The sequence below is a fragment of the Hypanus sabinus genome, chromosome 1, assembly GCF_030144855.1.
Source record: "Hypanus sabinus isolate sHypSab1 chromosome 1, sHypSab1.hap1, whole genome shotgun sequence".
Lineage (NCBI taxonomy): Eukaryota > Metazoa > Chordata > Chondrichthyes > Myliobatiformes > Dasyatidae > Hypanus > Hypanus sabinus.
This window is the reverse complement of record NC_082706.1, coordinates 78,623,615-78,638,016: the sequence shown is the minus strand read 5'-3', so window position 1 is coordinate 78,638,016 and position 14,402 is coordinate 78,623,615. Positions and strand designations below refer to the sequence as shown.

The window sequence follows — 14,402 nt, the reverse complement described above, 5'->3', positions numbered from 1 at the left end:
AATTACTTTCAGAACCCTAGCTCTGCAAACCACACTCTGAACACTAGTCTCTGAATTTTGTGACTGCCTTCTCACCCCCCAGCCTTGTTCTTTTTTTAATACATTCTACCCCAGCAATAATATGCAAAGAAATGCCCTTACTTTGATGTTAATCAATTCAGTTCTGTTGGACCCAGGCCCACAGCTGTTAGTGAGTTCCAAAGGAGTTTTATAAAGATAAAGATGGCTGGTGGAACACTGAGCTTCAACTTGCAATGTATATCCAGGCTTTTGTCTTTATTTAGTAAAATACTGATCTTGGGTCAAGGAATCTCATGGCATGGAAACAGACCCAACTTATTCATGCTGACTGTGTTGCCCAGCATACTCCTCAAAATATCTCCTACGTTCTTATCTAGATGGTTTTACAGTGTATCTAATGTACTCTGTCAACCATTATTTTTGACAGTTCATTCCAAATATGCATGAAGAAACTACTCATGATGCCCTGTTTAAATCTCTCAACACTGATCGTAAACCCATGCCTTTTTGTCTTTTGTGTTGCAGTTTGGAGTTTGCATGTTCTTCTCCTGTGGGAGTTCCCTGGATGCCCTAGCTTCTTTCTGTATCCCAAAGTCATGCAAGCTAGTGGTTAATTGGTCACACTATATTGTCCCTTTTGTGTAGGTGTGCGGGGCCAGTGGTTGATGAAAATTGGAGAACGTAAAGGTCATGATAGCTTGGGAAATTAGGGAAGGGAACAGTGACGTCTCGAATCATTCCACATTCCAAAAGGAACACAAACAAACTGAAAGTGGAATGCAGCAGCGTTATAAGAGATAGCAAGAGATCTCTTACTATTTTTTCCTTCAGTTAATCCTGATGAAGGGTCTTGGCCCAAAACGTCGACTGTACTTCTTCCTATAGATGCTACCTGGCCTACTGCGTTCTACCAGCATTTTGTGTGTGTTGCTTGAATTCCCAGCATCTGCAGATTTCCTCGTGTCAACATTGCAAAAGAGTTTATTTTGGAAGTGAATGAATCTCCACGGCCTGAACAGATTATCTCTTAGGACATTGTGGAAGACAGGAAAGAAATTACTGGGGCTCAAACAATATTTGTTAGCTTTGGCTGTCTAGCTGTAGGCAGAATATCATTAAGTTAGAAAAGGTGCAGCAAAGTTTTGCAAAGATGTTACTAGGATTGGAGGGCTTAATTTATAAGGAGATAATGGATAGGCTGGGGCTTTTGTCCCTTGACCATGAATGAAAAGTATGGATAGAAGATTGACTGACTGGCAGAAGACAAAGAATGGGAATAAAAGGGGCCTTTTCTGATTGGTTGCTTGATGATGTCCTATAGGGATCGGTGTTGAGTCCACTACTTTTCCTGTTGCACATTAATAATCTGGATGCTGGAATTGATAGCTGTTTGGCCAAGTTTGTAGATGATAGGTAGAGGGGCAGGTAGGTTAGAGGAAACAGGAAGTCTACAAAAGGTCTTAGAAAATTAGAAGATTGGCGAAAGAAGTGGTAGATGAAGTACAGTGTAGGAAGTGTATGGTAAGGTACATTGATAGAAGGAATAAAGATACAGATTCTTTGCTAAAAAAGGATGTGAATTCAGAAATCGGAGGTGAAAAGGGACCTGGGATTCCCAGTGCAGGATACCCTCGACATTAACTTGCAGACTGAGTCAGTAGTGGGAAAGACAAATGCTGAGACTTTGTAAAGCAATGGCCAGACCACATATTGAATATTGTGAGCAGCTTTGGGCCCCGTACCTAACAAAGGATGTGTTGGCATTGGAGAGGGTTCAGAGGTGGTTTATGAGAATGATCTTGAGAATGAAAGGGTTAACATGTGAGGAATGTTTGAAGGCTCTGGGCCTGTACTTGCTGGAGTTCGCGAGAATGAATGGGGATCTCATTGAAAATACAGAATATTGAAAGGACAAGATAAAGTGGAAGTGGACAGGATGTTTCTACTAGTGGGAGAGTCTAGGACTAGATGGCACAACCTGACAATAGAAGGATTCCCCTTTAGAACAGAGATGAGGAAGAATTATTTTTAGCTAGAGAGTGACAGATCATAGAAACGTAGAAAATGTACAACACAACACAGGTCCTTTGGCCCACAAAGCTGTACCAAACATGTCCTTACATGAGAACTACCTAGGCTTTTCCATAGCCCTCTATATTTCTGAGCTCCATGTACCTATCAAGAAGTCTCTTAAAAGACCCTATCGTTTTTGCCTCCACCACTGCAGCTGGCATACACTCACCACTCTCTGCGTAAAATACTTACCCGACATCATCTGCTTCCAAGCACCTTAAAACTATGCCCTCTAGTGCTAGCCACTTCAGCCCTGGGAAAAAGCCTCTGACTATCTACACAATCAATGCCTCTCATTATCTTGTACAGCTCTATTAGGTCACCTCTCATCCTCTGTCGCTTCAAGGAGAAAAGGCTGAGTTCACTCAACCTATTCTCATAAGGCATGCTCCCCAATCCAGGCAACATCCTTGTAAATCTCCTCTGCATCCTTTCTATGGTTTCCACATCCTTCCTGTAGTGAGATGACCAGAACTGAGCACAGTACTCCAAGTGGGGTCTGACCAGGGTCCTATATAGCTGCAACATTACCTCTTGGCTCTTAAACTCGATCCCACGCTTGATGTAGGCCAATGTACCGTATGCCTTCTTAATCACAGAGTCAATCTGCGTAGCAGCTTTGAGTGTCCTATGGACATGGACCCCAAGATCCCTCTGATCCTCCACACTGCCAAGAATCTTGTCATTAATACTATATTCTGCCATCATATTCAACCTACCAAAATGAACCACCCCACACTTATCTGGGTTGAACTCCATCTGCCACTTCTCAGCCCAGTTTTGCATCCTATCAATGTCCCACTGTAACCTCTGACAGCCCTCTTTGTGACAACACCCCAACCTTTGTGTCATCAGCAATCATCCAGGTCATTTATAAAACTCACAAGGAGTATGGTTCCCAGAAGAGATCCCTGAGGCACACCATTGGTCAACTGCCTCCATGCAGAATATGACCCGTCTACCACCACGCTTTGCCTTCTGTGGGTAAGCCAGTTCTGGATCCACAAAGCAATGTCCCCTTGGATGCCATGCCTCCTTATTATCTCAATAAGCCTCGCATGGGGTAACATCAAATGCCTTGCTGAAATCCATATACACTACATCTATGGTTCTACCTTCATCACTGTGTTTAGTCACATCCTCAAAAAATTCAATCAGGCTCGTAAGGCACGAGCTGCCTTTGACAAAGCCATGTTGACTACTTAATTATATCATGCCTCTCCAAATGTTCATAAATCCTGCCTCTCAGGACCTTCTCCATCCACTTACCAACCACTGAATTAAGACTCACTGGTCTATAATCTGTGGGCTATTCCTACTCCCTTTCTTGAATAAGGGAACAACATCCGCAACCCTCCATTCCTCTGGAACCTCTCTCGTTCTCATTGATGATGCAAAGATCATCGCCAGAGGCTCAGCAATCTCCTCCCTCACTTCCCACAGTAGTCTGGGGTACATCCCGCCCAGCCCAGTGACTTATCAAACTTGATGCTTTTCAAAAGCTCCAGCACATCCTCTTCCTTAATAACTACATGCTCAAGATTTTCAGTCTGCTGCAAGTCATCCCTACAATCGTCAGGATCCTTTTCCGTAGTGAATACTGAAACAAAGTATTCATTAAGTACCTCTACCAACTCCTGCGGTTCCATACACACTTTTCCACTGTCAGACTTGATTGGTCCTATTCTCTCATGTCTTACCCTCTTGCTCTTCATATGCTTAGAACCATAAAACATTACAGTACAGAAACAGGCCTTTTGGCCCTTCTTGGCTGTGCCAAACCATTTTTCTGCTTAGTCCCACTGACCTGCACCTGGCCCATATCCCTCCATACACCTCTCATCCATGTACCTGTCCAAGTTTTCCTTAAATGTTAAAAGTGAGCCCGCATTTACCACTTCATCTGGCAGCTCATTCCACACTCCCACCACTCTCTGTGTGAAGAAGCCCCCCACAAATGTTCCCTTTAAACTTTTTCCCCTTCACCCTTAACCCATGTCCTCTGGTTTTTTTCTCCCCTAGCCTCAGTGGAAAAAGCCTGCTTGCATTCACTCTATCTATACCCAACATAATTTTATATACCTATATCAAGTCTCCCCTTATTCTTCTACGCTCCAGGGAATAAAGTCCTAACCTATTCAACCTTTCCGTGTAACTCAGTTTCTCAAGTCCTGGCAACATCCTTGTAAACCTTCTCTGCACTCTTTCAACCTTATTAACATCCTTCCTGTAATTCGGTGACCAAAACTGCACACAATACTCCAAATTCAGCCTCACCAATGTCTTATACAAACTCACCATAACATTCCAATAGCAACACAAGTGAATCTGCAGATGCTGGAAATAAATAAAAACACAAAATGCTGGCAGAAATCAGCAGGTCAGACAGCATCTATGGGAGGGGGTAGTGACAACGTTTTGGGTCGAAACCCTTCATCAGGAGTGAAGTAACATGGGATGGTCAAGGGGGGATAAGAAGTGGGGGGAGGAATAAAGTGGAGAGCTAGGAAGTGATAGGCTGGAGGGACTATAATACCGGGTCTGGGTTAGCGTGTGGTCCAAAAGTTTCAGGGCCGAAGAAATAGTAGGTTGGGAGCAGAGAGAGAGGCTCTCGCCAAACTCCCGTTGGAGAAAAGATCTTAACTTCTTCAGTGTAGGCGTCATTGGAAGAGGCTTCGCAGTATCCCTGCAAACGGAAGAAGTGCTACACCTGCCCCCACACTTCTTCCCTCACCACCATCCTTGGCCCCAGTCAGTCCTTTCAGGTGAGGCAGCACTTCACCTGCGAGTCAACTGGGGTGATATACTGTATCCGGTGCTCCCGATGTGGCCATTTATACATTGGGGAGACCCGCCGCAGACTGGGAGACCGTTTCGCTCAGTCCTCCAGCAGTGGCAGGATCTCCCTGTGGCCACACACTTCAATTCCACAGACCACTCCCACTCAGACATGTCTGTCCATGGCCTCCTCTATCGTCAAGATGAGGCCACACACAGGTCGATGGAGCAATACCATATCTCCCGCCTAGGTAGCCTCCTGCCTGCCAGCATGAACATCCAACTCACAGACCTCCGTTGATACCCCTGCCCCCCTGTTACCCCCAGCCCTACCTTTCTTTCTCTTTTATTTCCCATAATTCTCCACCTTCCCCCTAGACCATTTCTCTCCAGCCTGTCACTTCCTAGCTCTCTACTTTATCTCTCCACCCACTTCATTCCCCCCCCCCCTTGACCATTCCATGTTACTTCACTCCTGATGAAGGGTTTCGGCCCGAAACATTGTCACTACCTCCTCCCATTGATGCTGTCTGGCCTGCTGAGTTCTGCCAGCATTTTGTGTTTTTCTTATACTCAATACTTTTTATTTATAAAGGCAAATGTACCAAAAGCTCTCTGTCTACCTGTGATGCCACCTTTAGGGAATTTTATATCTGTATTCCTAGATCCCTCTGTTCTACTGCACTCTTCAGTGCCCTACCATTTATCTTGTATGTTCTACCTAGGTTTTTCCTTCCACAGTGCAATACCTCACACTTACCTGTATTGAACTCCACCTGCCATTTTTCAGCCCATTTTTCCAGCTGGTCCACTCCCTCTGCAAATTCTGAAAACCTTCCTCACTGTCCACTACACCTCCAATCTTTGTATCATCAGCAAATTTGCTGATCCAATTTACCACATTATCATCTAGATCATTGATATAGATGACAAATAACAATGGACCCAGCACTGATCCCTGTGGCACACCACTAGTCACAGGCCTCCACTCAGAGAAGCAATCCTCCACTACCACTTCTCTCATTGAGCCAATGTCTAATCCAATTTACTACTTCACCATGTTTACCTAGCGACTGAATCTTCCTAACTAACCTCCCATGCGGGACCTTGTCAAAAGCCTTACTAAAGTCCACGTAGACAACATCCACTGCCTCCCTTCATCCACTTTCCTTGTAACCTCCTTGAAAAAAATCTAATAGATTTGTTAAACATGACCTACCATGCACAAAGCCGTGTTGATTCTCCCTAATAAGTCCCTGTCTATCTAAATATTTGTAGATCCTATCTCTTAGTACTCCTTCCAATAATTTACCTACTACCGACATCAAACTTACCGGCCTATAATTTCCCCGATTGCTTGTAGAGCCAGTTTTAAACAATGGAACATCATGAGCTATCCTCCAATCCTCCGGCACCTCACCCGTAGATACCGGCATTTTAAATATATCTGCCAGGGCCCCTGCAATTTCAACACTAGTCTCCTTCAAGGTCCGAGGGAATACCCTGTCAGGTCCTGGGGATTTATCTACTCTGATTTGCCTCAAGATAGCAAGTATTTCTTCCTCTTCAATCTGTATAGGTTCCATGACCTCACTACTTGTTTGCCTTATTTCCATTGACTCCATGCCAGTTTCCTTAGTAAATACAGATGCAAAAAACCCATTTAAGATCTCCCCCATTTCTTTTGGTTCCATACACAGCTGACCACTCTGATCTTCAAGAGGACCAATTTTATCCCTTACTATCCTTTTACTCTTAATATACCTGTAGAAGCTCCTTCACCTTAACTGCTTTTAACCTGCCTGATTTAAGTATTTTTTGCACTTTTTATACTCCTCAAGTACTTTATTTGCTCCCTGTTTCCTAAACATGTCATACATCTCTCTCTTCTTCTTTATCAGAGTTCCAATATCCCTAGAGAACCAAGGTTCCTTATCCTTATTCACTTTGCCTTTAATCTTGACAGGAACATACAAACTCTGCACTCTCAGAATTTCTCCTTTGAAGGCCTCTCACTTACCAATCACATCCTTGCCAGAGAACAACCTGTCCCAATCCATGCTTTTTAGATCCTTTCTCATTTCTTCAAATTTGACCTTTTTCCAGTTTAGAACCTCAACCCGAGGACCAGATCTATCTTTATCCATGATCAAGTTGAAACTAATGGTGTTATGATCACTGGAACCAAAGTGTTCCCCTACACACACTTCCGTCACCTGTCCTAACTCATTTCGTAATAGGAGATCTAATATTGCATCCTCTCTAGTTGGTACCTCTTTATATTGATTTAGAAAACTTTCCTGAACACATTTTACAAACTCTAACCCGTCTAGACCTTTAACAGTATGGGAGTCCCAATCAATACGTGGAAAATTAAAATCCCCTACTATCACAACTTTTTGTTTCCTGCAGTTGTCTGCTATCTCTCTGCAGATTTGCTCCTCCAATTCTTGCTGACTATTGGGCTGTCTATAATACAACCCCATTAACGTGGTCATACTTTTCCTGTTTCTCAGCTCCACCCATATGGCCTCAGTAGACAAGCCCTCTAATCTGTCCTGCCTGAGCACTGCTGTAACATTTTCCCTGACTAGCAATGCCACCCCCCCACCCCCCAGCCTTCATCCCTCTGCCTCTATCACGTCTGAAACATTGGAACCCTGGAACATAGAGCTGCCAGTCCTGCCCCTCCTGTAGCCAAGTTTCACTAATGGCTGCGATGTCATAATTCCACGTATCAATCCACACCCTCAGCTCGTCTGCCTTCCCCACAATACTCCTCGCATTGAAATAGACACACCTCAGAAGATTATTACCACCACACATAACCCTTCTATTTGTGACTTTGCATGAAACTTTAATATCATTTATTTTCACCCCCGCTCCACTATCTACTCTGGCACTCTGGTTCCCATCCCCCTGTAAATCTAGTTTAAACCTCCCCCCCCCCCCCCCCATAGCGCTAACAAACCTCCCTGCAAGGATATTGATCCTCTGTAGTTCAGGTGTAAGCCGTCTCTCTTGTACAGGTCTTACCTGCCCCAGAAGAGGTCCCAATGATCTGGAAATCTGAAACCCTGCCCTGTACACCAGTTCCTCAGCCACGTGTTCATCCTCCAGAGCATCCTATTCTTACCCTCACTGGCATTTGGAACAGGTAGCAATCTTGAGATTACCAGCCTTGATGTCTTGCTTTTTAACTTCCTACCAAGCTCTCTTGTAGAATGCCGTGGGATTTTCCTTAATCCTGTCCACCAATGCCTTTTCATGGACTTCTCTGGCCCTCCTAATTTCATTCTTAAGCTCCTTCCTGCTAGACTTATAATCTTCTAGATCTCTATCATTACCTAGTCCTTTGAACCTTTCATAAGCTCCTCCTTTCTTCTTGACTAGATTTACAACAGCCTTTGTACACCACAGTGCCTGTACCCTACCATCCTTTCCCTGTCTCACTAGAACGTATCTATGCAGAACCCCATGCAAATATTGCCTAAATATTTGCCATATTTCTTCAGTACATTTCCCTGAGAACATCTGTTTCCAATTTATGCTTCCAAGTTCCTGCCTGATAGCCTGATATTTCCCCTTACTCCAATTAAGCGTTTTCCTAACTTGTCTGTTCCTATCCCTCTTCAATGCTGTAGTAAAGGAGATAGAATTGTGATCACTATGTCCAAAATGCTCTCCCACTGAGAGAGCTGACACCTGACCAGGTTCATTTCCCAATACCAGATCAAGTACAGCCTCTCCTCTTGTAGGTTTATCTACATATTGTGTCAAGAAACCTTTCTGAACACACCTAACAAACTCTACCCCATCTAAACCCCTTGCTCTAGGGAGATGCCAATCGATATTTGGGAAATTAAAATCTCCCACCACAACAACCCTGTTGTTATCCCTCCTTTCCAGAATCTGTCTCCCTACCTGCTCCTTGGTATCCCAGTTACTATTGGGTGGTCTATAAAAAACACCCAGTAGAGTTATTGACCCCTTCCTATTCCTAACTTCCACCCACAGAGACTCTGTAGACAACCCCTCCATGACTTCCTCCTTTTTTGCAGCCGTGACACTATCTCTGATCAGCTGTGCCAGCCCTCACCTCTTTTGCCCCCCTCCCTGTCCTTTCTGAAACATCTAAAGCCTGGCCCTCAAAGTAGCCATTCCGGCCCCTACACCAAGTCTCTGTAATGGCCATAACATCATTGCTCCAAGTGCTGATCCATGCTGTAAGCTCATCGACTTTATTCATAATACTCCTCACATTCAAATAGACACATCTCAAACCATCGGACTGAGTGCGTCCCTTTTCTATCACTTGCCTATCCTCCCTTTCGCACTGTCTCCAAGTTTTCTCTATTTGTGAGCCAACCTCCCTTTCCTCTGTTACTTCAGTTTGGTTCCCACTGCCCAGCAATTCTAGTTTAAACTCTCCCCAATAGCCTCAGCAAACCTCCCTGCCAAGATATTGGTCCCCCTCAGATTCAAGTGCAACCATCCTTTTTGTGGGGGTCACACCTGCCCCAGAAGAGGTCCCAATAATCCAGAAATCTGAATCCCTGACCCCTGCTCCAATCCCTCAGCCTCACATTTATCCTCCACTTCATTCTATTCCTACACTTACTGTCACATGGCACAGGCAGTAATTCCGAGATTACTACCTTTGAGGTCCCGTTTCTCAACTTCCTCCCTAACTCTCTGTCGTCTGTTTTCAGGATCTCCTCCCTTTTCCAACTTGTGTTGTTAGTACCAATATGTACCACGACCTCTGGCTGTTCTCCTTCCCACTTCAAGATATCGTGGACGTGATCAGAAACATCCTGGACCCTGGTGCCTGGGAGGCAAACTACCATCCGTGTTTCTTTCTTGCATCCACAGAATCTGACCCCCTAACTATAGAATCAATGGAATTCATTGCCACAGATGGCTGTGGGGGTGTCAAAGGTTACAGGAAGAAGGCAGGAGAATGGAATTGGGGGAAAATAAAGCTCCTATGACTAAATGGTGTCACAGACTCAGTGGGTCATACGGCCTAATACTGCTCATATGTCTTCTGGTCTTATGGAATCAGTAACAATACACTGACTCTCACTCAAAATGTCAGGTGTATGTATCAAATTATTGATTTTTAGAATGCTAATTGGATAAATTTGAAATTTTCTACACAAACATGTTCTTCATAGTTGCTCAGAGTTTAATATTACATCCTTTTTTTTTAAGTTAGGTCATAAACTAGGTTCTTATTTAGATCAATGAAGTTAATGCAAGAGTTACGGTTATGAATTCCTGTCCTGTGTTACATTAAAGGCATCAATGACTGACTGTTACCCACCTCACAGATCCAAGATTAGTTAATTTCTGTTTAAAAAGAAAACTGTTTCCTCTGGGTGCTCCAATTTCCTTCCACAGTCCAAAGATGCAACAATTACTAGATTAATTGGTCATTGTAAACTGTCCTGTGATTAGTCTAGGGTTAAATTGGTGAGCTGCAGGGCAGTGCAGCTCGAAGGGCTGGAAAGGCCTATATCTCTACATAAGTAAATAGACAAATAACGACATTAGGATGTACAAGAAGTTTGGAGGCCAAATGCAGGCAAACGGGAACAACATACTTGGATGAGTTGGGTCAAAGGGCCAGCTTCCATGCTTTCTAATTCTAAGACGCTTTGCATTAAAATAATGTCATCGTCATGCCTTACTTGTGTTCACTCCCACTTTTTCCTTAATCCTTCCATTAACATTCCCACCCTCCACCACACTACTTTAAATCCTCCCTAGTAGCACTTACAAATCTTAGTGCTGAGAAGTTGGTGGCCATCTCTTTTAGGTAAAACTCTTCCTTCTTTTGTAGGTCCCGAATCTCTTGGAAGAGAGCTCAATGATCTAGGTATATGAAATCCCCCCTCTGACACCAGCTCTTTTGCCACACATTCAACTATACTCAATTCCTATTTCTTGCTCTGCTCACAAATGGAGAACAATGGAGAAATAGTGCCAATTTTAAAGCAATGAATACTACCTTTTGTCCAGATCTTTTGGTTGTAGATATTGTCTATTAAATCTACAACTACATCCATACTGCTCTTCAGTTTTCCATACATCACTTTTGTAAATTCTTTTGATGTCAAATGTTGTGCCGCCACTTCCTCAAGACAATAGAGCACAGTTCTGCCTTTGCCCATGATAGGCTCCACAGATCTTCTGAAGTAGTCCAAGTAAACTTTATAGACAGCTTCTTTCCTCTTGTGTTCTTCATGTCTGATATGGTTTTCAAAATGTTTGTGCAAGAATAAATCTTCACCATGTTCTTCATTTTCAGTTTCTTCCCAGTTTTCTGCGGTCTGATCAAAGGTCTCTTCAAATTCCTGCTCCTGGCTATCAGCAAAACCTTTAGCATTTCTTGTAAACTTTACTCCACAAATATCACACTGTGTCTCATCTACATGTGCTTCTCTGAAGTGGCTGGGAACCTCTTCCATTTGCTGGGTTATAACTGAAACTGTCTTCAACGTTAGCAAATATCTGCATACACTAATCACATGTAGTAAACTTTGCCATTTATTTTTCACAATTGCTTTCTGCAATTGAGAAGCCACATCCTGTAGACAATCGTCTTTCTCTTCAAGATATTGAGCAGCATCAGCAGCAATATCTTCATCTGGGATGGCTACCATTTCATTATTTTTTGATTGATATTCATCAGTAAAATTTTCAATGTGAAGGCTTCGAAAATAAATACCTCGCACAAATCCAGGGACAGAATAGTGGTCCCATTTCCAAATGCAGTCATGTAAATTCTCATCATCTCTTTTATTCAGTAACTCTTGAAGACCGCTGACTACATCTTTAACACTTTGTGCTCCATTAACTTTTTCAATAAGTTCTCTTAATCTTGCTGGAATCTTTGACTGATGGCATTGGGAGAACTCTATCAGCGTCTTTCCCACCTTCCAGAAGTTATTTCTTATCATTTCTGTTGCCCAAGGTTCTAGAACTTGTCTTGCATTGATCAACATTACCAGGCAAAGAACCACTGTCCTCTCTGCCTCTCCTGAGGAAATATAGTCTGGATCATGGAAAGCATCCAGAAGAACATTGAAGTCTTTGCTCTGTTTACCACACAAGACAGAGGCCAGGTAGGACAAATGTCGCCTCATTCTGTTAACCACCTTGGGCACTTCCTTTGGTTTATAGTCATTTATAATGCTAAAAATGTTTTTTGGCTTTGTATGTCTGAACTGTCCTTTGAACATGAAGTTCCAATAATGGAGAAGAGCAATAAAGCTTCTTGGAAGATAAACAACAAGATTCTTTGTAAGATGCATAAGGATACAAGAACATAAAATGAATTGGAATTCAAGGACCATGACAGTGTTGGCAATACTGGGGATGACAGGTTCCACACATCTTCTAACGAGCACATTCATGAACCGGAAAAAATTATGAACACACTGCTCTGGGTCTGAGCATTCATAGAAATATTTCATAGACATAAACAGCAGTCTGAAAATACACAGATGTATTGTGTTGGTCGGCAACATCCCAAGCTTGCCATTTGGAAATCTCTGTTTTATCCTTTTGCTTTGATGATCTGTGAACCTATCACATTTCCTTCGTTCAGATTCATATGCTTGCTCTTCCTTAGAGAGGAGTTCTTCAATCTTGGCATAGTCAGAAGTTAGAAGATACACTTGTTGCACATGAAACCAAAAATCTGTTGATTCTCTTCGCTTCTGAACTGAGGAACATTTAAAGCAGTGATCCAAGTACGCCTTCAGTACAGACCTGAAACTTTGGTAATTATTTTTTTTAACTAATCCCAGGACCTCATGGCAAGCAGCAGGGTTGGCAGATATAATGCTGCGAAAGAAATGTTTTGGGTAAACTGCATCCATCATTGAGGTGCATACAGCATAAGGGTCTTCAGTGAGGATCTCTTCAATTTTCTTAACGTCTGCAAAATTCTTTTGAGGCCAGAGAAGTTTAGCTTCGAGCAAAATCCCATTCAGAACTGTCAGATACACTTTAGCTTCAAGAGAACGTTTTGCTTCATGCCTTTTCATAATCTTATGTAAATCTGGACAGGACTCCACCCCGCAGGGCAAGCCACAGATAAACCTAGAACAAACATCTGGAATATTTTGTCCTGCTGACTTGATTTTTCCAGCAAAGTCACAAAGGCGAAGCAAGAAATGCTTCTGTAACATGGTTTTAATTTCTTTCATTTCACATAGGTAAAAACTGCCTTGCTTCTCATTAAGATCTGGGTCAAAAACTAGTTCAAAGAACCATACTCCCTCATACACTGGGATTCTGCAGTATTTAACATTCTCTGGTAAAATTCCAAAAAATGCATAGCAAGCTTTCACCATCTCTTTCTGAGCATTATTCTGTGGATTCTCAAGGGCTTTCATTAACTTCAACAACAACTCCAAACAAGTTAATGATTGTTCAAAATACGACGAAACCAGAGTGTCTTTCTGCATTAAATAAAATAGGCTTTCCATAGCTCCAGCACCATTATTTTCATAAGCAAACAATTCAAAAGCTTCTTTAATCAGAGCAGTCTCCTCCCTCAGAAGCCCTTTCAGTAGCATAGCTTCTGCTATGTTAGAGGAGTGCTTTTTTACAGATTTCAAGAGGGTAGTTGCTTCATCCAGCATTTCCTGGACAGCTGATTTTTCTACTGTACTTCTTTCTTTGTTCCTTTGTTTCATTAGGCTCAATCGGGCTGCAGCAACAAGACATTCGGCTTGAAATTCCTCCTTATTTGAAAGCTCTGCTGCTTCTTGGAGCCTTCCATGCTCCCGCATTAACATAGCAGCTTCCTCTGCTCGACCGCAGCTTTTCAGAAGCTCCGCTGCTTGAGGCCAACACTTGTTTGACTTTAAGAAAACCAGCTGGTCTTCAAGGTCCAGCAGAGACAAAGGCACCATCATTTCAGTGAGTTTGTTCTCCCTCAGATACTTTGCAGCAGCTTCTAACCGGAACTGATCCACAGAGTATGGAAGTTTAGTAAAAGGCTCTTTCTTTTCACAAAGTATTGCTTCATACCTAAAATTGTAAAGAACACACATTAATACGCTCAACAGTTGCAAGACCGTATAGGTTATTTATAATGAACACACTAAAAGGTTCTTTCGTGAATAAATGCTCATTTCCTCGGTGGACTGCGTGGACTCTTTGTACCAACCACAAAATGAATGCAGTCTGGATTACACCATTTACAACTCTCAAACTTGCAAATCCTGTTGCCAGAAAAGGGCAGTAGGTACATAAGAACACAACTGTGCCCCTTGTTTCTTTCTTCCATACGACACGAGCACATGAACCAGAATCACACTGGCCTTTATTGGTTGAGGCACTGAGTTAAAGAATCAGGAAGTGATGCTGCAGATTTATTAAACACCTGTCAGCTCACAGCTGGAAAGTAGCATTCAATTTTGGTTGTCTCACTTTAGGAAGAATGTGGAAGCTTTGGAGAGGGTGCAGAAGAGGTTTGCCAGGGAGATGCCTAGATTAGAGGGCATGTG

General features: G+C 42.8%; 1 protein-coding gene across 5 annotated transcripts in view; it reads right to left on the bottom strand.

The window, feature by feature from the left end:
- Positions 1 to 14,402, bottom strand: part of LOC132394773 (TPR and ankyrin repeat-containing protein 1-like) — a 179,656-nt gene that overhangs the window by 8,175 nt on the left and 157,079 nt on the right. For all 5 annotated transcript variants that reach the window (XM_059971183.1, XM_059971193.1, XM_059971207.1 and 2 more), the window contains one exon: positions 10,889 to 13,923. In XM_059971183.1, coding sequence (XP_059827166.1) covers positions 10,889 to 13,923 — 3,035 coding nt within the window. The remainder of the gene's footprint in view (positions 1 to 10,888; positions 13,924 to 14,402) is intronic.